General features: G+C 39.9%; 1 protein-coding gene across 14 annotated transcripts in view; it reads left to right on the top strand.

Annotated features, from left to right (window-relative positions):
- Gtf2i (general transcription factor IIi) overlaps positions 1-27,651 on the top strand; it is a 100,332-nt gene that overhangs the window by 46,942 nt on the left and 25,739 nt on the right. For 5 of the 14 annotated variants that reach the window (XM_087196201.1, XM_004840023.4, XM_021254359.2 and 2 more), the window contains 8 exons: positions 3,729-3,788; positions 5,787-5,843; positions 7,705-7,767; positions 16,382-16,492; positions 18,162-18,227; positions 21,802-21,985; positions 24,708-24,766; positions 25,643-25,714. In XM_087196201.1, the coding sequence (XP_087052327.1) occupies positions 3,729-3,788; positions 5,787-5,843; positions 7,705-7,767; positions 16,382-16,492; positions 18,162-18,227; positions 21,802-21,985; positions 24,708-24,766; positions 25,643-25,714 (672 nt within the window). The remainder of the gene's footprint in view (positions 1-3,728; positions 3,789-5,786; positions 5,844-7,704; positions 7,768-16,381; positions 16,493-18,161; positions 18,228-21,801; positions 21,986-24,707; positions 24,767-25,642; positions 25,715-27,651) is intronic. The other 9 variants (XM_087196200.1, XM_087196199.1, XM_021254357.2 and 6 more) reach the window with 5 other exon arrangements.

Here is a 27,651-nt window from a genome sequence, read left to right as displayed (position 1 = left end):
TTTCCTCCCAGTACTGGAAATTGAATTCAGGACCTTGAGCTTATGAGGCTGCCGCAGTGCCACTGAGCGATATCCCTGGCCCCTCTTTCTGATAACTTATACTGTGCATTGATTTCCACAGAAGTGTCTGTCTGTATATCTATACAAATATGTTTTATATGTACTATTTGCTTAGTTTTCATACTGACACAAAGAGCACCATGCACCATGTTTTTTGTATACTGTATGTAATTTAACATGGTCTTCAAGATTTTTCTTTTGTCATAAGTAGATGAAAAAATACTATAGTACTTACACGGTATGGTTGTAATACAGTTCATTTGTCCATACTTTTGTGTAAGACAGTTATGTTTTCTTTCTCTACCCTTTGGGATTGTAAAAAGGTCTTGGCTGCATCTCTAGTGCACACACACCTGTGTTTAGTAAAATGGTGGGGCTCAGTTTGCGGGTAGCATTTTTGTTTTCAGTGATTTGTAGCATTTTGAGGATAAGAGTGAAATATTCTGCCTGTCTCAGGGTGAATAAAAATCCAGATATGTGCTGTTAAACAACATAAGTAATTTGAAAATGTAGTGATATACAAAGTTATGCTGGATAAATACTAACCACCCCCCAAAAATGTAGTTTAGCAGTGTTAATTTGAGGCAGAAAAGATAAGTATAAGTCTGTTTTCTTGGAGCACCATTCTTTGACTATCCTATATCTATTTCTTTCTTTCTTTTGGGGGGGGCAGGTACCAGGGATCGAACTCGGGACCTTCTGCTTTCAAGGCAGGCGGTGGCACCACTGAGCTAAATTCCCAGCCCTGTCCTATATCTATTTCTAAGGAACCTTTTCATATCTTTTTCACTGACACATCCTGAAAAATCATTTTTCTGTGATGGAGTCAGTGAACCTACAAACTTATTTTACTTATTTATTTTTGAGACAGGGACTTAAGTATGTAGCTCAGGCTGGCCTTGAACCCACAGTGATCCGCCTGTCTCAGGCTTCCCAGTGCTGGGATTGCAGGTGTGCATGCCAGGATAAGTTCCTTATTTCAGTCTCAGGGACCTCACAGACCCAACCCAGTGACATTTTTCTTGGTGACCACAAAGGGGCAGGGCATAAGAAGAGGCATTGAGAGGACAGCGTTGGTTGGCGTATGGGTCTTCACAGCTGCAGGACTTGAGGCAGATATCATGTTACTGGATTCCAGATGGAAGTGCTCATGGTGACGGCCTTGTTCAGATTACATTTCTGTGCTTGTTAGGTCCTTGGGTGCCAAAAAGAGCAATAGTTACATCTGTAAACAAGTATACTCTACTTAAAGAGGCATTGTTTTTTCCTTTTGAAAAATGGGACTTTATTTACAAAAAGGTAACACATTTAGGTAAAAGTTTGTGTAATTGGATAAAGGTGACTGAAAAGTTACTTTACACTAAAATGGAAATTTAAATGTATTTTTAGAAGAGAAAACTCCCAATGGTTCTCCTGTAATGATATTTTTGTAATTGTTAAACTAAGGTGCAATGTTTGCTCTTGATTTCAAAGTTTCCTAGTAAAATTTTACAACTATTAACTATTTTAAAAAGGGCATAGAATGAAAATACATAATACATAAAGGAATAAATAAGTAAGTTGATATTGCAGCCATTCATTTGTATGTCCCTGACAGTGTAACCTCAGAGTAAAAGCAGAAATAATTACCAAAATCATGATAAATTTATAAATCTATCTGTATACCATGTGGGAAGTTTTAATGGCTAACATTAAGTTGATGAATACCTATGTTTAAATAGAATATTTTAAGTACAGCTAACCAAGTGTAAGCTAATTGATACAGAATAATATACCCAGCAAATACATGTTTATTTATAAAACATAAATCATTTACAAAAATTGACTATAGGGCTCAGTGGTAGAGTGCTTGCCTAGCATGCTTGGGACACCAGGTCCATTCCCCAGTACTGCCCCCCACAAAGAAACTTTTAAAAAGTCAAATATATACAATTCTTGTTCACAGGTAGCCTTAATAAATTCTCTGAACATAATGTAATTAAATTAGAAATCAGTAATAAAGTTATTTAAAATGGAAATCCTAAGAAACGTGTGTAGTTAAAGACAGCCTCATCATTTAGTTTGGGGCTGTGGCTGAGAAGTGGAGCCAGAGTTCAGCGTGTGTAGGCTCCTGGGTTCAGCCCCACTGCCCCCACCCCAGGAGACGAGAGTGTTGAGAAAGTCACATAGATAAAGTCAGGAAGAGCAGCTAAAGCTTTGGCTCATGTTTCCTGTCTCTTTTCCCCCTTCTTTTCGGGTCTTGTTTTTTTGTGTGCTGGGATCGAGCCCAGGGTCTTGTGCCATGCTCTTGTCCTACCAGGGAGCTACAGGAAGGCGAGTACATTCTGTAGTGCATCGTTCTGTACATTCTACTGGGGTCACACGGCCAGGAAGCAGTAGACCCGGCACTTGACTTTAGGACTCTCCACACAGTCTTGCTCTTAGTGGAAATCCCAAATACAAATACTTTTTAATTTTCCATGCAGTCTACCTTTTTTTTTTTTTTTGTAGTGGGGATTGAACTCGAGACCTTGGGCTTGCGAGGCAGGCAGCAGCACCACTGAGCTAAATCCCTGGCCCTGCAGTTGTTTACTTTTAATGTTGTTGTCCCTGGGGTGATTGTCAGGGCCTTCCACACAGTGCCTCTGATGTTTACCACTAGCCCACAGTTCACCTGTCCTTTGTGCATGCATCCTTTACTTGTAATGTGTAGTTTGACAGATGCCTTTGTGAATTTCATATGTATCCATGAATTCTTTCAAAATGTCTTAGGACGTTTTCCAAACCCTATCGAGAGATAGTGAGATGTTTTGTGTTTGTGTTATGATGTAGCCATTGAAAACAGTGTTTTGTTTTAAATTGATAAATCACAGGGCCGGGGATTTTAGCTCAGTGGTTTCGCCACCTGCTGCCTAAGTGCAAGGACCTGAGTTCAAAAAAAAAAATTGATAAATCACTAAAAAGTTGCTGATACATATAAATTTTTTTGTGGGGGGTACTGAGGATCAAACTCGGGTCCTTGCGCTTGTGAGGCAGGTGACAGAACCACTGAGCTAAATCCCTGGCCCACTGATACATATAAATTTGTTGTCAAGATCTTCATAGCATTTTGTGAAAGATTAATTAACCCAAAGTACGTTCTATTGCTAATTGGAAAGAATCTTGTTAACTTGCTAAAAAGTGTTTATGGTTCTGCAAGAAGGAGTATCTGAGTGGAGAGAGAAGCTTACTGAAAGGTTTACATCATCTTAGAGATGGTAAGAAAGGTGCAACAGTTCGGTTTTGGAGCTTTCTTAAGTCTGGCAAAAGATTAAATATTTGTTAAGGAATAAACAAATACACCTGTAATATAAATCTGTGTTAAGTGAAAGTTAGTTTGTTGTTATGAACATTTTACTGTTTTTAAAAAACAGCTACCATTTCAGACATGCCATTTCCATTCAATACATGTGTCCAGTCACATTCAGTATTTCTTTTGGCCATTCATACATAAATTTACCTGAATATACTTTTTTTCATTCACCAAGACCATAAATTAACATCATTTATTTTGTCTTTTTTTCTTTGCTTTTTTTTTAATTTGTAAAAAGGCCATTATCTCATATATTTCATCCAAATTTGTTTACAAAAGTGACCCAAAATCCATTTTGGGAATTACTTTTGAAGTGTACTATCTTTGTATTCTAAAGCAGGCCCTTCTGAAACTGATGATGTTGATGAAAAACTCCCTCTTTCGAAGTCTTTACAAGGTAGAACCTTTTCACTTCCATTTTCCCACATCGTGTTCGTTATTAATGTTCCTTTATATTGGACAGACTGTGCTTTAATATTTATAACTATATTATTACTTTTCCAAATGGAAAAGCAAAAAAAAAAATGTATTGGCCTTTTTTTTAACATATAAATGAACTTCACAAGCAACAATTTTTCAAAACCAATTTTCCCTTTTGTGAATCTAGTAATGAATCTCGAAATGGGTACATGACACACTTTCATATTTAAGGTAAAGTACACATTTATACCTTATATCAGAATAGTCAGAAGTAAGGTTATTATTGCATAGTTAGAGATGTAAATATTGATAAGGTCATGTTGATACTTAGCTTTTGGAGGGATTATGAACTGTCACTTGTAAATCCCTAAGTTTAATTGATTAGCTTTTTTGGGGCTTTATGCAGTGCTCCCAAACTTGTTGATCATAAGCTGTTAGTGATGGCTTTTATTTCTATCTATTGTTTTGAGCATTTAAGGTGTATTTTCTTTAGATTCACTTTATAATATAAATGTAATTGTCTATTTCAGATTTTGATAGAACAAAAACACAGTCATTGTTTCCGTGAACAGCCACCTTCACTGTCCTTACCCAGCCTGACCTTTTCCTACCAGCCTCCTCTGATGAAGTCCCTTTGACTTCACATCGCTGTTTCCTTTGACTGCAGTCAAAGAAATTAAAACAGTTCCATAAATGTAGAAGTTAAGGTAAAAAAGAAAGGGAAGGAGTTTGTACAGAGAGGACATATTTTAAAAGTTAATTAAAGGTTGATTCATGAGTACAGATTTACCTGTAGATTTGAGTTCAGGTGAGTTTTTCACAACATTAAGTGGAAAAGAATTTCAAGATAACTAATGCTATATAAAGTTAGATATTGAAAAAACTTTGAGCTTAGTATGGCATTTTAACAGCATTTTTGAGATTGTAATCAATGTTCTTCAAAAATCAGGATAGGGCTGGGAATTTAGCTCAGTGGTTCCGCTGCCTGCCTCGCAAGCGCAAGGACCCAAATTCGATCCCCAGTACCAAAAGAAAAAAATCAGGATAAAATATACTTGCAACTTAGACCTTAACCATTAGTAAGCTTCTGGATTTAGTTATCAGTAGATAATGGCAAATACATTAATCTTTCTTCTACCTCTAAATGATTTTTATTGGTAGGTAAGGTTTTAACAGTGAAAGGCAGTATTTTTTGGCCTTTCTTTCCCTTGCTAGCAGTGTGCATCTTGAAGGACCTAGGATGCACACTTGGGAGTGCCAAGGGCGCTTCCTCCTGAATGGCTCTCTGCTCTGTTAGGTTGTTTTTCTCCCTGTGAAAAACCTGCTCTAGTGGGATGGGCCTGTTTACTTTGTGACTGGCTAACCTGATACATTGCTTTATGTTCCAGTTTTTAGAAGCAGGCAGATTATATTACCTGAATTAAAATGCTTTTGAGACTAAAGGTAGTATCTTAAATTTTAACTTGTGTGTTTCCTTTAAGCACAACTTGATTAAATGATAGGGATTGAATTTCCTTAGCTTCCACCATAGTGAACACGGAAAGCAGGACATATTCCACACCAGTCTAAACTTGTTTTTCTAGACTTGCTCAAGTGTCTGAGCAAAGCAAGAATCTACTCTGATTTGCTATTGTTGTTTAGTCGTTGACAGATGAGCATGGTGCCTGAAGTGTCACTGTGCTTTCTCAGATCCCAGCATCCATCAGTAATTAGAGCATGTAGTAACTAATACTACTTTCCCAAGCCTATTTAACTTTACTAAGTATATTTGCATTTTCAAGATATTTTAGCTTCCAAATAGATGTTACGTATTTTTTCTGAATTAGAAAATGTTGTTTGAATTTATTACTGAGTTAAAGAGTTATTTCTTATATGTTTATTTATCTTGAATTGTTTGTAATGTCACCTAGTTTTTCTTTCTTCTTGCAGTGGAAGGTTTTTTATTGGTTTAGTATATACTCTCTTTTCTTTTTAGGAAGTCATCATTCTTCAGAGGGCAACGAAGGAACAGAAATGGAAGTTCCAGCGGAAGGTTAGGAAAGAAAGGGGGGGTTTCATTTTGCCATAGGTGTTTAATGTTTACTGTATTGTGTACCTTTATATTTTCCTTAAAACGCCTTATTTGGAAATAAAAAGATAACTATTTTGGTACACTTTCTTAGCTAACAGTTTTCTTTGCAAAGATCTAAGACGGAATGTGTCTCTTACTGTACTGATAGAGCACATGGGCACAGAAACTCCGCAGTAAGTAAAGCTCCGTGTGGTGCATAATGTCCTGGGTTTATTTTGTTTTCTTTTGCCATATTAAAATATCTTTCAAGGAGAAATGGCTTCAGTATTTCAGAATTGACATTATTACTGACTATAGTCAAAGTTCATTTAAAAATTTCTACTGAATGCTCCCAATCTTTCAGTAGGGGAATACAGATAAAATTAATGAAGTTTACGTTCTTACTTTTATACTCATTGCTCTGGCCCGTGAATGACTTTGTCATTTTTGCAGCTGTGTGACTTTGATTTTAGGATTCAGTGTTCAACCATGAGCTCTTTTAGTTGTAGAATAGTGAGTCAAACGGTTACTCTGTGGATAACTTTCCACTGCCAAGAGAGCTAGGTTGTTTGTTCCACAGGAGGCATAGTAGAGTCTCCCAAGGCAAGTGACTGCAAAGGTAACTGGGTTGTTTTGGAATTAATACTTCTCTCGTAAACTGATTGTGTTTTGTGCCTTACTCATGATCTTTTCTAGAATAAAAAGGGAATCTATTCCGTAACATCATATTCCTTGCATTTTCTATTTCACTTTATTTTAGAAAATGGTTGGTTTGATCTTCTACCTTCTGTGAATGAAGGAGAGATTGTAATGTCTTTGGAACGCAGGCCAATCTTTCCATATTCAGTCCTGGAATTAGCATAATTGGAATACATTTCTCCCAGAAATGCTGTTATGCTAATTTCAAACACTGTGTTATGTTTCTTTGTCCGATCTTTTTATAGATAGATGTGGGTGAATTTTCTGTTTTGCTGCGGGAAGTTAATGCGCTCTTCCCTCTGTGGCAGCATCTTGTGTCTTGGACAGGCAGCTTTTCTAACAGGGCTTCTGCGCTGCACGCCCGGCCCGGAGCAAGTCTTGGCATAGTGCACCGTACCTTAGATTGCACTTCGTTTTTGAGGAAATTTTTATTGTTGCATTTCACTCTTAACCGAGTTGAGTTGAACCTGGGTTGTGGTCTTTATTCCTTTACTAACAAGTAAACAGGCTTTGGCAAATCAATTAATCGCTCAACCTTTGCAAGATTAAAGAGGGCTAATGAAATGAAAATACTCTTTAGCTAAGCTGCTAGCACTAACATTCCAGTACGCATTTGGTTTGTGTAGCAACAGGAATATAAATAAAATACTTAGTTTTTTAAAGTAACTTGTATACAAAGAGGCAATACTCATGTATTCATTTGCTGTAGTCATTCTCTTAGTATGAGGTCTCCATTGCTAAACATGGTAGTTACACTCAGTAGTGTAAATGTAAGCCACTCCTACAATTCCTGCAAGGAGAGGAGAAATAGTGTGTGAAGTAGAAAGGGTTTGTTTTTTATCCTGTGGTTTTTTAGTTATAGCAGGAAAATACCTGTCAAATTGTTATAACCTCATTCATCCATGAATGTGGATTTTTTTGAATCCATGAATGCAAGTAACTTGGTATTATCTAATTCCAGAGTTTTCCTTTTTGTTTTCTTTTATCCCTGTTTCTAATCAGAAGGGTCAGATATTTTTGATGAATATGAAATGAATTAAAATTTTATTGTAGGCCGTTTTGGGAGTATCAAATCAGTAAAATGTTGGAACATATGGAAAATGCTTAATAATGAATGTCATTTTAGAATTTTATTTTTTTCAAGATTCTACTCAACATGTCCCTTCAGAAACAAGTGAGGACCCTGAAGTTGAGGTGACTATTGAAGGTTAGTTATTAAAAGCCTTGATTCCAAAAGTTTACTTCTGGTCATAAAAATTTGTGTCACATTCACATTGCTAAGTATGCATCATTCATTCTTAAAGGAAACTTGGGAGAAGAATTCAGTTATGCATGTGTTGGTGTGGCCAAAGCAGCCCACTTCCCAGCAGTGCACCCCTGAGCTTGGGGAGTTTAGACAGTAGCACTGCGCTGTGGAAGGTAGAGCTGGCCCACAGGTAGACTGAGTATCTTCCCATCAGAGTCAGTGGGGACTGCAAAGAAAATTATGACCAGACCTGATAGATGCAAAAGCAGGTCCTGAGACCACTGGGTTGTGATAGAGACTTAACTTGAGGTGGAGCCCTTGATTTTTAATTAGAGTGAAGAAGAAAGTAAGCTTAGTCAGTAAATTTTTACTTACTTATTTATTTTTATTTTTTGAGATAAAGTCACGCTGAATTGCCCAGACTGCCCTCAAACTCTTGGGCTCAGTCTGACCTCCTGCATCAGCCTTTTGAGTAGCTGCAGTTGTAGTCTCATGCCACCATGCTAGTCAGTGTTGTTTAATGTAGTCCCCTCCCCTAAAATACTGCAGTACTTAGCAGTTAACATGTATTGCTTTTCACGACTGGTTAGAGCTGCAAGTATATTTTAGAATAATCTATAGCTAAAGATGCACCAAATCTAGTTTTTTCTTTAAAAGTGAGCAGAAGCACAAATAGGCCACTTTGTTAAAAAATTACTAAGAGTATCACTTTCATATTTGATAGTTGTTAAATATGGACTGGATTTTTTCCATTTTATGTTAATGTCTCATTTTCCCCCTCAGAATAACCCTTTCCTGTGGTGTGGGAATAATAGCAACAATAGAGTGGCGCTCGCTCGGTGGTGGCAGCGTGGTGTTTCCATGGACACCATGCACCCGCGCTCTTGTGCGTCTGCTATAGGCTTTTATCACACTGCACTCCCATTACCACACATTTTGTTTTTTCATGACTTTAGTTTTCTAGCTGCTGCATAACCTTCCTGGGTTTGGGGGCTTGGGCTTGTGCTCCCTCGCGGGCGCAGTGTTCATTCTGATCTCTCTGTCTCTTAACCTTGTCCCCTGCTGCTGTCACTTAGTTATTTACAGTGTTTGGCTACTTCAAATTGCTCAGTATATTTGCCTTCATTGCTTCTATCAGATTGGTACCTTCTGCCTAATATAAGAAATCTTTTTTGGCCGGGGATTTAGCTCAGTGGTTTTGCCACCTGCTGCACAAGCGCAAGGACCCAAGTTTGATCCCCGGTACCAAAAAAAAAAAGAAATCTTTTTTATACTTCATATATTAATCTCAATACACAAATTTTTTCTTGATAATATAATTTATTAACCCAAAAGCTAGTTTGAATTTTTTTAGTCTAGTAGTAACTAATGGAAATTTTATTGCTTTTTGTCAAAAATCTTTTAACTGTGGAGGAGAAAATTATAGTAGCATGTAAATAATATAATACAACTTTGTCATATTCTATAGAGGTAAGAAAAATAGGTGATTATTAACATTATAGAAGTAAATGTTTTAGATGTTTCTAATAACCAAATTGATCTTCTGTATTTAAAATGTTTAGAAAGTTATATGTGCTTTTATAGGACTTGTAGAGATACTATGAAGATTAAGAAATAAATGGCTTATGAACTTGAAGCATATATCAGTCTTCAACTTCAGCTCTTTTTGGAGGCAGTGATGACTTTTATTGCTTTTGTTGATGGATTGATTGATTTTTTTTCTTTGTTTTTCTTTTGGTACTGGAGATCGAACTCTGGACCTTGCGCTTGCGAGGCAGGCGGCAGAACCACTGAGCTAAATCCCTGGCCTGATTGATTGATTGATTAGCAGTATTGGGGAATGAACCCAGGGCCTTCACACTGGGCTATATCGCCAGTCTTTTTTTTTTGGTACCGGGGATCAAACTTGGGACCTTCAGCTTGCGAGGCAGGTGTCACCAGTCTTTTTTATTTTTACTTATTTTATTTTGTCTTTTTGAGACAGGGTCTCAGTAAGTTCCCCAGGCAGAACTCAAACTTGTGATCCTCCTGCCTCAGTCTCCCAGAGTGCTGGGATTACCGGTGTATGCCACCACATCTGGCTTTCTTTTTTAAACTAAGTCATAGGGCCATATTTGATTTAGCATCCAAATTTGTGATCAGATAGTAGAATATTATTGAATAAGCTGAATCTTTATATTTAGAAGACCTGTGAAATTCCAGGTCTGAGTAAAGATAGTATTTTCTGTAGTGCAAATATACATTATAAACTGTATATCAATCATTAGTCAAATGCTAAGTTTTTCAGCCACACATTAAGGAGAGTTAAAAATTAAATTTTTCATACTAGCAGGGATGGTCAAATGAGAAGTTACGGTGCACATCTGGCTTACTGATTTTGGAGCGATAACTGCACAGTGGCGTGGTAGAAGCTGTTCCCATAAGGAGTGGTACAGAAAAAGATCCCTCATGTGTTATGTATTTGTTTTGTTTTATTTTGTTTTTTTGGTACCGGGGATTGAACTCGGGACCCTGCACTTGTGCGGCAGGCACTGGAACCACTGAGCTAAATCCCCAGCCCTGATGTGCCTATGTTTAATGAAAAGAAGGATCCCTGCCTCTCACGAACAAGGGCAATTTAAAAGGAGAAAAATGACTGGTTGGAGGACAGTCTGGTTTTGTTTAAGGAAATGGTCCTCCGCTCTGAAGAAGAGAGACTACGATATTTGTCCTGGCCTGGGGGTGGCTATTCTCCCCCTTGCACTCTGCATCCCCATACGTGAGGAAGCACTGCCATGATCCTGTGCATTCTGATGAGGCCACGCTGCTGTGAGGGCAGGCATGTGATGTCTGCACTTCGGTGCTGCTGTGCTCTGCATGTGCCTCGCCAGCGCTCAGCCCACTGAACTCAGTCCGTGGCACATGCTTTACATTTTGGTTTTGTTGTTGTTTTTGAGTTGTTTTGGTTCCTTCTTTCCTTCCTTCCTTCCCTTCGTTTCTTTTCTTTTCTTTTTTCTTTCTTTTCTTTTCTTTCTTTCCTTGCTTTCTTTTCTTTCTTTCTTTCATTTGGTACTGGGAACCAACTCCGGATCTTGTGGTTTCAAGGCAGGCGCCAGAACTGCTGAGCTAAATCCCCGGCCCTTTCTCTTTTTTTAGAGACAGGGTCTCATAATGTAGCTTGGGCTCCCCTTGAATTTGTGGTGACCCTCCTGCCTCTGCCTGCTCAGAGGCACACATTTAAAGCATCAGTGACTTGGGTTTGGGAAGCCTTGGAACCCTAAGACAGCAGGCCTCAGTTTTGTACACATCACAGTTACTTTAGCTAAATTGGGCTGCTGTCGAGTCTATTTGATATATACAGAGAAATCTTAGTACTTTTAGGTCTAGCCAAGATGAGACCTAGCTTTAACCAATACAGGGACTGTTTTGGGTTTAACAGAAGTTTCCTTTAAGAGCATTGTTCCCAAGCCTGAGGCATTCATGTATGTTCATTGTGCTGTGTCCTAACCCTGTGTTTGTATTTAATTGCATTGTTCTCTTTAAATTGATTTTAACTGCATTTATTTTCCGATTTATTTTGTGTCTTCCTAAGTCAGCTGTCTTTGAAATTTTTCTCTCATAGATTTTGAGTGGTATACATAAATATTTCCATGAATGTTTGGTCCACATTACCACGCATTGCACGTGTACTGTAATTGCTATTGGAGCATTTGTAGAATATATATAGTTGAGTAGGTTCATATGAAAACTTTGTAATTTATATACCTGCTGACCAATCATTTAATGAATACTCATTGTTTGTTCAGCAGTCAGTTGTAGAGGAGTTTTGTACAGTAATTTGGATAACAGCATTTTAGAGCTTTGATATCATAGTGGAGCTTACAGTTGGCAGGCAGGCACGCACCTTTCATCCTCGTGTGAGATTGTAGGGGTGTGTGTGTGTGAGTGTGTGTGTGTAATTTATCCTTAGGGCACTGACAGATAATTAGGTGCTGCATATAATTAAAACCAACACTGAAGATGTGTTAGTTTAATCGGCCCACACATGCTGTACTGAGAACCTTGAATATGCCAAGCACTGTACTGCGTACTCAAGATTTTTTTTTCTGGTACCAGCAATCGAACTCAAGACCTTGCATTTGTGAGGCAGCCATGGTGCCACTGAGCTAAATCTCCAGCTTTGCATATTCAGGATTTAATTGAACAAAATAGGCAAATCCACTGGAGGGCTTTGAAAAGAGATGACAGGTCCTGTCCCTTACTGTCCAGATGTTCCTACAGTGCCTGGTCTTGATTTCTTTATATTTAAACCTTGAGTGTCAATTTGTAGGTTAAAACATTACCAATTTGACTATTTTGGAGATTAGACTATTAGAGAATGCTGTCACATACTCTGTTACCCCAGTTGCTGGCAAGCACGGGGGAATGTATTATGTACAGGCACATAGGTAAATATGTTCCAGTATGATGCAAAAAGGAAAGTTTCTTCTCAACATGAATTTTGAGTTAGTTACACTGCTGCTGACTTTGTTTGAAAGGTGTAGGGGCTGCCTTCCTTAGTACTGGTGGCATAAGTACAAAATATTCCTGACGAGCAGGTTTTGCATGTTAAAATATTTTGAAATTTACTTTAAAAGACTTTAGGTTTGATTGTGTGAACATTTTGAGTTAGGGATTGAGTGTGAAGTATATTGAAGTGTGTGTCTTTCTGCACTGAAGTGGTTGTTTCAACTGATGAAGCAACAAAGCGCTGAGTGGAACAGGTGTACTCGGTGTGGGGCCAGCCAGAGCACTGAGCAGATCTCTGGAGCTTTATTTTGTGTGTTACTGCTACAGAGAAATAAGTGATTTTTATCCTTGGGGAAAGGATTTCAGGTCAAGAGTAATACATATTCCTGCCAGATGTGGTGTCTTATGCCTATAATCCTGGCATTCTAGAGGCTGAGGCAGGAGGATTCCCATGAGTTTGAGGCCAGTGTGGGCTGTGTAATTCAAGGCCACCCTCAACTACATAGTGGGACCCTGTCTCACCCCCCCCCCAACATCTTTTCAAAAACAGTTACATTTTCTTACAGAAGTTACTGGAGAAAAAAACTTTTTTTGAGGGTACTGTTAAATTCCCAGTTGTTTTGATGACTTAATTCCATGATCCATATGACTTTACACATCCAAAGAGTAGTTATAAACTAATGTACAGAGAGAGTTTTCTTAATAGAATATGTGTAGGGTATTTTATTAGAAAGTTAAATCCTTCTCTGTACTTGTTGATGGAGCCTCAGTATTTGTCCCAGGAGAGAAGTGTAATAGCAGTTTTGTTTGTGTATGTTTTGGTGATGCTGCTGATTCAACCCAGGCCTTGTGCATGGCCACGCAAATGCTCTACCACTTGGCCATGTCTCAGCTGTTTTTTGGGGTTTTTTGGTACTGGGGATTGAACTTGGGACCTTGTGTTTGTGAGGCAGGCAGCGGAACCACTGAGCTAAATCCCCGGCCCATCAGCTGTTTTATTTTTAAGACAGACATGTGAGGGCCAGAAATGTAGCTCAGTGGCACAGCGCCTGCCTGGCAAGCATAAGGCCTTGAGTTTGATTCTCGGTACCAAAAAAAAAAAAAGAATCACTAAGTTGCCCAAGGATGGGTCCAAGGACTTGCTATCCTTCTGCCTCAGCCTCCTGAGTAGCTGTGATTACAAGAGTGTTCCACATGCTCCACTAAAGCAATTTTTTTTTTTTTTGTACTGGGGATCGAATTTTTGGGACCTTGGGCTTGCGAAGCAGCCACTGGAACCACTGAGCTAAATCCCCGGCCCCTGAACCAAGTTTTAAATATTTTACAATCTTTGTTATATTAAACACTCAGTTGCTCAGTTTGCCTTTTCAGAAAGAATCTTCAGGCTGTTCCATCCTTTGTAAGTAAGTTTGCAGGGTCGAAGTCCTGAGGCCAAGGATGAGCGGCCTTGGTCCTCCCACCCCAGGGCTTCTGGTGACTCGAGGCTGACACCTAGACTGTTTTTGTTCAGTGTTCTGCTTTGACTTTTCAGGTAAAGCAGCTCATAGTTTAAATGAAGATCTGTAGATACTTGAGCTGCACCAGCCTGTAGGGAAATACTTTTGTTTTCTAATTCATCACTTACTGTTTGTAAAGAATATTAATCCTAAGCATGTATGATGCGAGAACAGTATTCATAGTTAAAGTGAGTATATTTTGTTTTACTCTCTGGAAACCAGCATAAAAATAACGCTTTAGTGTTCCTAAAATCTGTTTGAAGGTTGGAAAATAAGGTTTTTAAATGTATGTTTTCAGAATTGAAGGCCACACTTGGAAACAGTACTCTGTGTTTTCCAGAATGTTTCTACTTAGGTTGGAACGTTAATCTTTTTATAGGGTCTTTTGAGCATTTTAAATTCTTACAGAATTTTCATAATTATAAACCCAGATGACATAGGCATGTCTTGTTTTACGGGGAGTTTGTAATTTTTTTGTTTTGTTTTGTTTTGCTTTGATTTGTTTTTTGTTTTGTTTTGAGACAGAGTCTGGTTCTGTAGTCCATGCTGGCCTTGAGCTCACTCTGTAGCCTAGGCTAGCCTCAAACTTGTGGCAGTCCTCCTGCTTCAGCCTTTCAAGTGCTGGGTTTATAGGCATGCCCAGCAAAGTTTGTATTTTTAAATTGCTTACTGTCAGCTAAATAGTACAGGTTGGCATCAAACTCTTAATGTAGCCTAGGCTGGCCTTGAACTTGATCCTCCTGCCTCGGCCTCCCAAGTGCTAGGATTACAGGTGTATGCCACCACGACTTGCTTTTTTCTGGATTTTTTTTGCGGGGGTACCGAGGATTGAACTCAGGTCCTTTTGCTTGCGCAGCAGGCAGCAAAACCACTGAGCTAAATCCCCGGCCCCTTTTTTCTGGATTTTTAAAATTAGTATGTATTTGTGATATGTAATGATGACATTGATTTTGGGGAATTGTTACATTTATATTTTATCTTTTTTTTTTTTCTGAATTTCGTTCCTAAAGTGGCATTCAATACGTGGAAGTTATTTTTATAGTTTTTTAAATTGTTAATATGATGTTTTCCTAATTATAACACTATACCCCTTAAGAAAGCACTTTTGTCTTTCCAAGCACATAAATAGATCTCCATGTGAACCTTTTCTAATTGGCTGTAACACTAAACATTTTCAGGGCATTGTTGGCACAAAGGGAACCACTCCAGGGCAGGGCACAGGGACCTCTGTGGGAAGGAAGTTGTGGCCTGTTCCGCTTTCCTCCAGGTCTCCTTGCCCAAGATGCAGCCTGGGACGCTTAGCCTCGGACCCAGGCCTTGGCCCTGGTTGGGCCATGGCTTACCTTAGGACAACAGTCTGGGGATTGTGGAAGAGACTGCTCTCTTGGGCCTTTGTCACTGCTGTTGTCTGTAACCTTAATTATTTTTACTCTGTTTTTAAATAAAGATTCTTCTAAATGATATTCTCGATCTATAGATGGTATTTGAGCAGAACTCTTAGGTAGTGTGTTAACTGACATTTTTAGAGTCTGGAAGATGGCAGTGGTCGCTTTTCTTATTTGAGCCAGAATGTTTGAGCCAGGTGTCTTTGATCCTACAATTAGGTGGATTAAAAGATCATAGCAGAGCTGAGTGAGATTCCTCATCCACAGAGAAATTGCAGAACTTCAAGAAGTGCTTTGAAATACATATACATGTTTTTGTATCGTTAAAATACTTGATATAGATATCAAACCTCTCATTTATATATGCTCAGATTTTGTGTCAGCTTAGGTAGTTTTCCATGCAAGATTTAATTTATCCTTTATTTATTTATTGGTACCGGGGATCAAACTTGGGACCTTGTGCTTGCAAGATAGGTGCTGTGCCACTGAGCTAAATCCCCGGCTTTAGTGTTTTTGAGATGGGGTCTCACTGTTAGGCCAGCTTCAAACTCGCTATGTAGCCCCAGCTGGCCTTGCACTCAAGATCCTCCTGCCTCAGCCTCCTGAGTGTACTGTCATGCCCAGCTTATCCTTCTTTTATTATATATTTACATATATAATTGTAGGTAGCTATGTTCATTAAATATTTTTCTTTAAAACGGTAAAATTCTAGTCAGCTACTTGAGAGATTTTTTTGGGGGGGGTGGAGGTAATTTATAATGAGGGGTTTTTTTTGGTATTGGGGATAGAACTTGGGTCCTTCCACTTGCGAGGCAGGCGGCAGAACCACTGAGCTAAATCCCTGGCCCATTTTCTGTTTTTTTAAAAAAAGCAAGCCAGGTGTGGTAGTGTTCACCTGTGTTCCCAGCATTTGGGAGCTTGAGGCAGGAGGATCGCCACAAGTTTGAGGCCAGCCTGGGCCACATAGTGGGTTCAAGACTAACCTGAACTACATAGAGACCTTGTCTCAAACAAAGCAAAACAAAAATAGAACAAAGCAAGACAAAGGGAACACCCCGCAGAGTGCGCTTGTACTCACACCCAGTGAGTAGGGAAGTGGAAGCCCATGCTGGTAGTACAGTGTGGAGTTAGCTCTTGGTGTCCTGCGTCTGCAGCTGCATCACTCACTCACCCTGTCTGCTAGTAATGACGATTTTCTCTCTCAAGATGATGATTATTCTCCACCTACCAAGAGACCAAAGAGTAATGAGGCACCGCCGCCCCCAGTCCCAGAGCCTGCAAATGCTGGGAAGCGGAAAGTGCGGGAGTTCAACTTTGGTACGTGCTCTGCAGCCCCTCTTTTGGGAGCTCTGACTTAGGGGACCCCCAGCTTGGTGGCAGGGCCAGTGCTATGGACCCCGGCAGTCTCTGTGCCGTAGCCTGGGAAGGTCAGAGCGGTTGTAGGGAATGGTGTGGCCAGTGTTCATATATAACTGGGTTTACCAGATGGAAGCCTAAACCATTGTATCTTCTGATGCTAATTCAGTGAACAACTCTAAGTCAATGTCCGCGAATTAGTAATGCAGTCATTTTTCTTAGCTTTAAGTCTTTTATTTAAGACCAGTTTCACGAATTGATTTTCATTTTTATGTCACTACCAGCTATTTATCTATGAGCCCCTAGTTGAAAATACATCCAGTTAAGGGCCAAACTAGAATAGTTTGAATAAATAGAGCTGCTTTTTTCTTGCTTTCTTTTGTTTTTCCCAGTGCTGGGGATTGAACCCAGGGCTTTGGGCATGTTGCAAGTGGTCACCACTGAGCACATTCCTATCCTGTGTTGATGTTCTCTGCCTCATTACAGGCTCACCTGCTACATCCCAGTTGTGTTTACGTGGACAGAAGTTTGTGCATGCTCATATTCTCCAGCATTCTGTTATGAGTTGCAGCTGTGTAGCTAGTCTTCCACACAACCGAAACATAATTTAAGAGGTTTCCTAAGTGAACCCTAGAGACCTCCCTCCTTCTTGTGCCACTTTTTTTTTTTTTTTTAAATGGTACTGGGGATTGAAACCAGGGCCTTCACATTGAGCTGTATATCCTAGCCCTTTTTAAAAATAAATAAATTTATTTATTTAGAGACAGGGTCTCACTACGTAGTTCAGGCTGGCCTTGAACTCACTATGTATGCTTGCCTGGAATTCGTGGCAATCCTTCTGCCTCAGCCTCCCAGTGCTGGGATTATAAACACGCGCTACCACACCCCGCAAGCTTGAGACTCTTAACCTTACAATATTGGTTTCAAGATCTACGCTGGGTAGGTCTCCCTTTGGAAAGGACAGTCATAGAAGCACTTTTGTTACAAAGACCACACGGTGCTCTCCCAGCCAAGAGTTTGGTTAGGGCTGGTACTTTCTAGTAGCTGGACATAAAACCTTTAGTTTAACCCTACAGCCCTAGGACTTTTGCTGGCCCTAGGGGAGGGAGGGAAGGAGGGAGAAATGGGTACCGGTTGACAAATTCCTGGAAGCCTGCAGTCCATCCATCCATACTCAATACATACGTGTTAGGTGCCTTCCCTTTTTTTATTTTTTGAAACAGGTCACTCTTAAGTTGCCCAGGCTGGGCTTAAACTTGAGATCCTCCTGCCCCAACCTTCCAAGTACTAGGATTCCAATGTTTGCCACTGTTTTGCAGTGTTTAATTTGACTGGTCTTTCCCAGCCTCCTGCTTTAGAGAAATTAAAAGGCTAAAAAGAAGTACTCAGTGTGAAGTGTTTTTAAATATAAACGTCAATAAAACATCTCAGAATCTCCTCTGGAAATAATTCTAACCATTAAAAAGGTTAAAGCACTTCAGAAAGCAGTAAAGTTGTGTGGACTGAGACAGGCTGATGAGATTTGGAGATCTTGGGAAACAAGCCTCACTGAAAGTGGGTCAGCTAAAGAACATGCTGGTGCCTACACAGGGACTTCTTTACTGAGAATTAACTTTCTCTCAATTTGCAGAAAAATGGAACGCTCGAATTACTGATCTACGTAAACAAGTTGAAGAGTTGTTTGAAAGAAAATATGGTATGTTTAAACTGGAGAATTCTTTCGTTTTTTGTTCATAAGCATTTAAGCAATGGGAATCACTGCTCATCGTTGGAAGGCAGTGTGAACAAGTCCAGATCTGCCAGAGAATTGTGGCTTATGGTAATTCATGGTGTCTAAATATTAGAGGTGTTGTTTCCAGATTACCACAAACTAAGGGAATGTTCTCTTTCTTAAATTATCAATAAGCAGTTCTTTTAAACTTTCAGCAAGCATATTTGGAGCTATAGTACATATTTATTGCAAATCTTGGACCTTGGAGATTTGCTTGAAGATAAATAGTAGTTTCTTTTAATCTGCTGGGTTAAAGCCATTATTTATTGAGATGCCTTTATTTCTCTACCCTTGATATACAAATGAGTTTAAGTTAAATTTTAATTTCCATATCCTTTTATTTTTCCATTCTATCCTATAGCTCCCTTCATAATGAAATAAGCAGTTTCTTTTCCTTCTCTTTCTCTTTTTCTTTCTTTTTTTTTTTGTTTTTAGGTACCTGGGATCAAATTTGGGACCTTGCACTTGCGAGGCACCTCAGTGGCAGAACCACTGAGCTAAATCCCCGGCCCAGCAATTTCTTACTAGCTCCCAATGTTATATATCAAATACTCACCTAAAAATACCAACAGTCGGGGCTGGGGATTTAGCTCAGTGGTGCTGTGCCTGCTTCGCAAGCGCAAGGTCCTGAGTTCAATTCCAGTATACCCCCCTCCCATAATACCAATAGTCATTTAAAACCATCATATGTTTTATCTTTCTTTATGTAGATGACTCTTTGCAGTTGACTGGCAAACTGTATAATTCTATAATACATAGGTTTTCAAGGCAGGATCTCCTGTGTTGCCAAGGTTGGTCTTGAACTCCTATGCTCAGGCATCCTCCTGTCTCAGCCTCTTGAGTAGCTGGGCCACTGGCCCTGGCTCAGTACACAAGAGGTTTTGCTTGTAAATATAATTATTGAAGTGATATCCTGCATTGTTAAATTTCTTTAAGGTGTTTGGAGCTGATAAACTGTAGTGAAGTTGTTTATCCAAGGTCAGTTTGGACATCTGTTTTGTTTGCTGCAGTAGGGATGAAGCCAGGGCCTAGCACACCTGGGCCAGTGATGGCGAACCTTTCAGAGCTTTCAGTGATAACAGCCTGCTGTAAATTTACCACCACTGCTCCAGGCAGTGCTCCACCTCTGAGGCACATCCCAGCCCCATGGTCTGATCATCCCTCTGTCTGTCCACCCATCCATCCATCTATCTGTCTGTCTCCCTCCCTTCCTCTTTCTTTCAGTGCATATTAATTCTACAGACTAGCAAGGTTTCATTTATCGTTTATTTCTTTACCATGGGTAATAACCTTTATCCCTCATTGAAAATCTACAATTAGAATAAATTTACTAACTTTTCCATATTTTCAGTTCTTTCCTTAATTTTCTATTAATGTTCCTCCCACTTTTCGTTAGTTTATGTTTTTTTGGCCTGTGCTTTTTAAAAATTTCTCTTGGTGTTTTGTTGTTTTTTCCTGGTTTTTTGAGGTTTTTGGGTTTCTTTCTTTTCTTTCTTTCTTTCATCAGGGATTGAACTCAGCACCTTGTGCTTGCCAGGTAGGCACGGCACCACTGAACTACATCCCTGGCCCTTTTTTCAGTTTTTTGAAACAGGGTCTCGCCGTGTAGCTTAGGTTGGCCTCTAACTCACTGTGTCTCCCAGGCTGGCCTTGAACTTGCAGTGATCCTCCTGCATCAGCCTCCTGAGTACTGGAATCACACCTGACTTTGTGCTTTCAAATGATCTTTTTGGGGGTTTTTTGGTTGTTTTTGAGTCAGAGACTCACTGTGTAGCCCAGGCTGGCCTTGAACTCACGGTGATGGGATTATAGGCATGTTCCACCACGCCTGGCTTAAATGACCTGTTTCAAAGCAAAAAAAAGCACATAATATACCATGCCACATGGAAACACTATAACATGATAAGATCACGGGCTGAGCTGGGCATGGTGGTATGTGCCTGTAAGCACATGTGAGACTGAGGCAAGAAGATCACAATTTGAGATCAGCTTGGGCTACATAATGAGTTCAAGGCTAGCCTGCCCTTCATAGCAAGACTCTGTCTCAAAAACCCACAAATAAGGGTCAGGGATTTAGCTCAGTGGTGCCACCTCCTACCTCGAAAGTGCAAGGTCCTGAGTTCAATCCCCATGCCAAAAAAAAGAAGTAAAAAGATCACTGGGACCAAGTGGCTATGTCTCTTCCTCTCTGAGCCTTTTAATTTTTGGTGGCATTTCTGGGATTGAACCCAGGGCCTTAAATGTGTGAGGCAAGTGCTTTACCACTGAGCTGTACCCTCAGCCTCTCTGAGCTTTCTTCTGTGAAATGGTCATAAGGTCTGTATATTTGATGAGGTAATAAAGTGCTTTACATAATGTGTGGCTCATAAATACATAAATGCTTACTATTTATATTTTTTATTAAATTTTGTATTCTGAGTAAAAATAGTTCAGTATTGTAACAGTTTTATAAATTTGTGCCTCTCATAAAGTGAAGCCAGTGTTTTGTGGCTTTTGTTGTATAATTTACTAGATTGTTTTGCAGATAAAATGTGTACCAGTTTCAATGAGGTTATAATAACAATCTTCATATTTTATAATTTCAACCAACTTTAATGGTACTTTCCTTAGGGGAAGATATTTCCACTATAATATTGAAATAATAATATTCAGATTTAGTATATTAGCAAAGGAAGGTTTTCAAATATAACTCCATATACATTAATAGTACATGTAGTGGAGTACACTTGAAACAATACAAATACTGTATTAATATTTAGCAAGTGGATTTTTATACAAAATGCCAGCAAAAAACTGCAGCTCCCGGAGGGAGGGGTCACAGTCAGTAGCTGGGTCATTTTGTCCCTTTTCTTGTTTGGGTCCGGGAATCGAACTTGGGTCCTTGGGCTTGCGAGGCAGGCAGTGGAACCACTGAGCTAAATCCCCAGCCCCCAAGCAAGGTAATTTTATCCCTGTTGAATTATTTTACTATTGGGTAAATAATGTTAGTAGAAATTTTGCCATTCAAGGAAATCCTTCCCTTCTGTTTGTTATGAGAAATTGTTGACAAATCCAATAAAGATTACATTAATGTTTATGTTTTAAAAATATGACTTGCATTTTATATATAAAATGTATTAAGTGAGGGCCAGGGATTTAGCTCAGTGGTTCAGGCGCCTGCCGCACAAGCGCAAGGTCCCAAGTTCGATCCCCGGTACCCCAAAAAAAAACCCCAAAATATGTATTAAGTGGTATGTTTTTCTTCCTTGATAATACCATTTCAGATTTCACTAGAGTTTTGTTTCTGTCAGTATTGCCTTAGATTAATGGATTATTTCATGCAGGTTTAAGTAAACAGAACACTGGAGTCTTTGGTGTTTTTGTGTATTATTTTTCTTCTGATTCATTTACAAAATATAAAGATATAAGAGCATTGCACATTCAGTTACTGTTCTTTACTCCGAAGTGTGCTTAGACCTTGTCTTTTAATGATAATCCTTTTCTCTTTTTATCCTTAAAGCTCAAGCTATAAAAGCCAAAGGTCCGGTGACGATCCCATACCCTCTTTTCCAGTCTCATGTGGAAGATCTTTATGTTGAAGGACTTCCCGAAGGAATTCCTTTTAGAAGGCCATCTACATACGGAATTCCTCGCCTTGAGAGAATATTGCTTGCAAAGGAAAGGATTCGTTTTGTGATTAAGAAGTAAGGCTTGTGGACTCTTACTGGCTTCTTGTCCTTGTTCTGATTCGTGCATCTTTTTATTATTGATAAACATTGGCCAGCCACTAGAGCTATATTTAAAAGTTTGAGTTATGATATGTATTTTTATTTTCCTCTTTGCAATTTGTTTGTCAGTCATGTCACAGTTGGCTTTTGAAGCACGAACACCTATCTGTATCTGATGAGCCTGTATAACTTCTCGTTTTCCTTTACTGTTTTCTGCTCCTTATGCTAAAGAAGGTAGTACCGTGTCATTTTCTTGGCTTTTTTGGTCTGAATGTTTTTACCAAGGATTGAACCCAGCATTGCACAGAGCAACTATTCACTCTTTGCACTCTTTCCTGTGTATATGGTATATTTCAACAAAAACAAATATGATAAAACCAAATTTCAGTTCCTTTTCTAGAAAAAATGAGAGATTTTTACCCATTTGCCCCTTGGCAAGTACTTACACTGGGGTAAAGTAAGTTTTGAGTTTTTAATTCTATATTCTTGACTGAATGGTTTCGTTGAATTAAGTTGTTAAACCTGTCCTAAATTAGTCCATAGATTGCCTGCATCTGTTTCAATTGAAGGTTGATGTCCTAGGATTTTCCTCATTCTGATTGTTGCAGTATTTTTGCATTTTTGAGGAAACAAATGCCTTTTAGGACTCTGGGTGTGGAAGAGTGTGTGCCCAGCCTGCATGAGTTTTCAGGTTTGATCCCAACACCCCTGCACCCCAATAACAAAAACAGATACCTTTTTGCCTTTTGGGTTTTTTTGAGATGAGTTCTCCCTGTGTTGGCCAGGCTGGCCCCAAACTCCCGGGCTCAAGCCATCGTTTTGCGTCAGCTTCCCAAGCAGCTAGGACTTCCGGTGTGTGCCAGTGCACCCACCACACACATCTTCACAGTGACGGGAGCGGAATGGGTTTCCTTGAGTCCACTTCTGCTCAGCGTCTGTCTGCTGTCTGGTTCTGTTGCCTGGTGGTATCGGGATGCTAGGGGTGGAGGCAGGCGAGCGCACTCCTCAGAGCCCCACCAGCCCCTGTCTGCAAGTTACAGAGTTAGCTCTATTCCAACACGGCTGGCGCTCTTCCATAAACCCCTCCTGGTGATAGCTTATTGATAGTTTTTCTCTTTGACTATTTTTAATCCTTAAAAATCTGGAAACATCTACCAAAATTCAAATTTCTGGCCGGCCTTAATCAGAAAATACTGTGACAAAGGACCTATGTTCCTTATTGGCAACAGCTGGCCGACCTCTGTTTATAAGATACAACACACCTGCAGTGTTCTGGCCTGGAGTTCAGAGATGGGCAAGAGGAGCTGTCTAGGGGCGTGAGGTGCAGCTCAGTGACAGCACATGCTTAGCCTGTACCTTGAGACTCTGGCATTGAGCCTCAGTATCGCAAAGGAAGAAAGATGGGTTGTCTGACACAAAACTGAGTTGCAGACCAAATGGAGTGCTTCTGAAGGCTGCTTGGCATTCCAAGAGCTGGAAGCACCACCTCCTTCCCCAGCACGGTACAGTGTCGGGCAGATTGCCCTAAGAATTCTTACAGGGTCACTAAGAAAGCACAGTATCTTACAGGTTTTGTTTGTGTTTACTAATCTTAAAAACACATCAGTTTGTGGGTGTTTGGATGTTTATTTATGAAAGCTGATGACCAGGTAGCTTATGCTGTGCACATCCTGCCTGGAGTTTTTTCAAGGAACTCATTTCTGAGAATCAAGTCATTTAGCAAAAATAGACTTTTGGTTACTTTTTCTTTTCGTTTCTCTTTTTAATTATAGGTGTGTGTTTGCAATACATGATAATTACATTCATCTTCATCACATGATTAATCTTGGTATTAATAAAGCATTACTTTGTTTAAATCAGATGATTTTACAGAGTTGAGCAAATGCTTTATCCCACAGCCCAGGAATACTATGCAAATGATGTGTGTCCCACTGGTATAATCCCACATAGGTTTCTGACATCTCCAAGAGGTGTCAAGTGTCATAGGCCTGGCTCTGCTTGCCCCTGCCCCAGGGAAGTGTGAGCAATGAAACAATGTTAGAGAGAGTGACAGAGATGTAAGATTGATTGCGGAGATTCATGTTTCATGGGCTGTTTGGATAGTATGAAAAATATAACATGTCATGGCTTGCAAATATGAGCGTTAAAATATAGTTAGAATTCTTTCCCAGTTTATAGATGTGTGGAGGGTGGTAGTCTTGAATGTAATACAAAATTGAAGGACCTTGATTGAAACTTAAACACATTTAAAATACCTTTCGTTTGCAAAATTACTGCTTTTGCTATGAAGACACATGGTTTGTGTAACTTAACAGGGCAATTTCCAGTTGTCATTGTTCTCTTACTCTGTAGAAACCTGACGAAATTAAGATTTAACATGTTCCTGCTGACTTGAACCACCACTGGTGCACGCGTGACTGTCCCATTGGATGCCTTGTACCACTGGTGGGACAAATGGAGCTAATTACTTTTTACTAATAAGATTAATAAAAAGCTACCTGATGGGTAGTTCAAGCCGCTTAGCAGTAAGGCATACGAATTAAAACCCCGTCGTGAATGTATTAATTGTGCTCAAGAGTCCAGATTGTCTTTTCTTCTTAATACCCACCTTGGTGACTGAATATTAAATGTATACTAGTGGTTATTACTTCATCAGGTATTACCTTGTGAGTATTTAGTGCTTACTGTCACTTTTCAGACATGAGCTTCTGAACTCAACACGTGAAGATTTACAGCTTGACAAACCAGCTTCAGGAGGTAGGTCTCCAGTCTTGGGTTAAATCCAACCTTTTCTGCTTACAGAAACCTTTTACATGGAATAATATGTCTTTACTAATTACATGGCAAACCAGAGAATACACCTTTGTAGAATTCTACCTAATGGTTTAAAATAAACTCATTTTCTTTTTAGTAACTCATTATAAGTAAATGTAAACATCACGTTTCTAAATAGACGGAACTAAAAGAACTATGTTCTACTTTCAAGATACAAAACTTTTGGGCTGGGGATTTAGCTCAGTGGTTCCATCTCCTGCCTCACAAGCGCAAGGTCCTGAGTTAGATCCTGGGTACTAAAAAAAAAGATATAAAACTTTTACCTGGCATAGTATATTAAACAGTTCATTATCTGAGTCTGCATTAGTTAATTGGATCATTGTTCATCAGATGTGTTTTGTGTATATATGTGTTTGTAGGATGTGCAAAGATTTAATTTGTAGAACATGCAGCCATTGTTAGATGCTTTTGAAGGAAATACAAATGTAATTTATTTTCTTGTTAGTGTTTACTGTGGAGTGGAATGGGGAGGGGACATAAAAAGGAAGTTACACTATTTGTATTTCGTTTTATGGAAATATTATCAACACTGTCAAGGCCCAAATTTTCATTGCAGAAATTGTCTGCCAGCTGTTCTTCAACAAACTTGAGCTCTTAATTGCCTTGAATTACCTTTGTTCTTTTTCGGGCAGTGTCATAATTGTTTTAGTAAGAAAAACGTGAAATTTTAGCAATAACTTTAGTTACAAAAGGGAAAAATAGCATTTCTTTTTACTTCTTTATAATATTTAATAATCTGGGTGCTTTAAAGCCATCAAATTGAAAAATTTTTATACTTACTTGTATTTATTATTACAGTAAAGGAAGAGTGGTATGCCAGAATCACTAAATTACGAAAGATGGTAGATCAACTTTTCTGCAAAAAATTTGGTAAGCCCACTTTTCCCTGTAACTAAACGATATTTCAGAAAAACATAATGTTTTAAAAAAATTTGTTTCACTTGTGGAAAGTAAATAAGATGAATATGATTCATGTCCAGGTTTTTCTTACTGCTTTTTAGTAAGAATTTATTTATGAAGTTTAATCCTGTATGGAAGGGGAGAGCATAATGAAACGTTCAGTGCCTTTTACTGAGTTGTTTTTGTTTGTTTCTTCGGCAGTGCTAGATCTGCAGCCCAGGCATTGTGCATGCTCGGCTAGGCCTCTGCCACTGAGCTGCTCCATCAGCCCTGACTCCTAAATATTGTCAGTTAGACAGTTGTGGTATTTCGCAGCTGGGAATCCTTTTGTCTTCAGGCCATTTGACCTCGTTAGCTTGCTGCCCTGAAAGGAAGGGAACATCAGTATGGCCGCGCACAAACATCTGCTGGCCATCCAAGTGGGCAGCCAGGACTCAGTGTCTGACCCACTCCCCTGAGCACCGCCTCAGTGTCAATCCCAGGGCTTCCTGCATGCCAGACACCTGCTCTCCCACTGAGCTACACCCCCAGCCTATCTTGCTGCTTAAGCTCTTCCAAAACACTTAAAATACGTGGGTTTAGTTTATAATTACAAAACTCTCTTCTACTTGTCAGCAAGTTTTCCGGCTCTGTTGTCCCTTGGCTTTTCTGTCTCATGCCCATCTCATGTTGAGTCCATTGGTTGTCACTTCTCCTTAGTTCACTATTTAAGGTTAGGAGCACTTGTGTGGAGCTCAGCCCTGAGCCCTCTTTCTCCATCCTGTTTACACAGTAATACATTGCCCATGATGACCTCAGACTTAAGTTCCTGGCTCAGAAAACTCCTCTTACTGCCAGACCTTTATGTTTGCCCCTCTGACATGTTTCTCTCCCAGTCTCCACAGTGGCCCATGACCTACTGGTGGTTTATTTTCCTCTGTTCTCACATCCAGTCTCACAAAGCTTGCTGACTGCACTTACAACATACCTCAGCTCCTGCCTCTTCTTCAGTGGTGCACCTGTGGTCCAAGCCAGGGCCACAGTGCAGCCAGGTGGCTGCCACTAGAAGTAGAGTGGAGGCCGGGGATTTAGCTCAGTGGTTTTGCCGCCTGCTGCACAAGCACAAGGACCTGAGTTCAGGCCCCGGCACCAAAAAGAAAGAAGTAGAGTGGCGCTTGTTCCGCCCTATCTCAGTGTGTGTAATGGCTCCCACTGTGCTTGGAGTAAACCTCACTGTCCCTTGTCTGGCTCTCAGCTACATAGATGTGCAGGTGGCCCTGCCTTTCTTCTAAAATGACCTTCTCCCTTGTGCTCACCCTGTGCCTGTGCTTTATTGCTCTGAGGTTGTACTCTTGCTGGGACTGTGGCGCTGTTGTGGTGTTTGTGGAATGCTCCTGCCATATCCCTGTATAAATGTCACACGTTGGAGAAGTTCTCCCCAAGTGTCCATCCGACAGAAGCCTGCAGACAGCAGACCTTTCCTTCCACAGCGGCACAGTCTGTCTGGTTACAGCTGCCCCCCTGCGTGGGCTGAAGCTGCGTTCAACACATATTTATTGTAGGAATCCATTTCCTGAAGATGTTTTTCAAACCAGCAGAAACCTCCAAGTATTTTGATCACATAACATACATTGACCCTCATTAAATTAGAACTCAGAAAGAGCACAAAAGTGCTTCGGGCTGTCCTGCCAAGGAAGGCTGCAGTGGAGGGTGGGGATGTGGAACAGACCCCCATGGGGACCACAGAACCTCGGTTCTGGTTTCCTACATGAAAACCAAGTCTTCCTGTGCTGTCTCTTGTGTTCGAGGGAGCCGTAGGGGGGCCGAGGGATTTAGCTTAGTGGTTCCGCTGCCTGCCATGCAAGCACAAGGTCCACAGTTCGATCCCCGGTACCAAAAAAAAAGCACCGTAGGGTACCAAGTCTTCA

The sequence above is a fragment of the Heterocephalus glaber genome, unplaced genomic scaffold (genome assembly GCF_053883595.1).
Source record: "Heterocephalus glaber isolate CG9 unplaced genomic scaffold, H.glaber_assembly_v1.0 deba00001610, whole genome shotgun sequence".
Lineage (NCBI taxonomy): Eukaryota > Metazoa > Chordata > Mammalia > Rodentia > Bathyergidae > Heterocephalus > Heterocephalus glaber.
The sequence above is the reverse complement of the archived record's forward strand: the minus strand, read 5'-3'. Positions and strand labels throughout refer to the sequence as shown.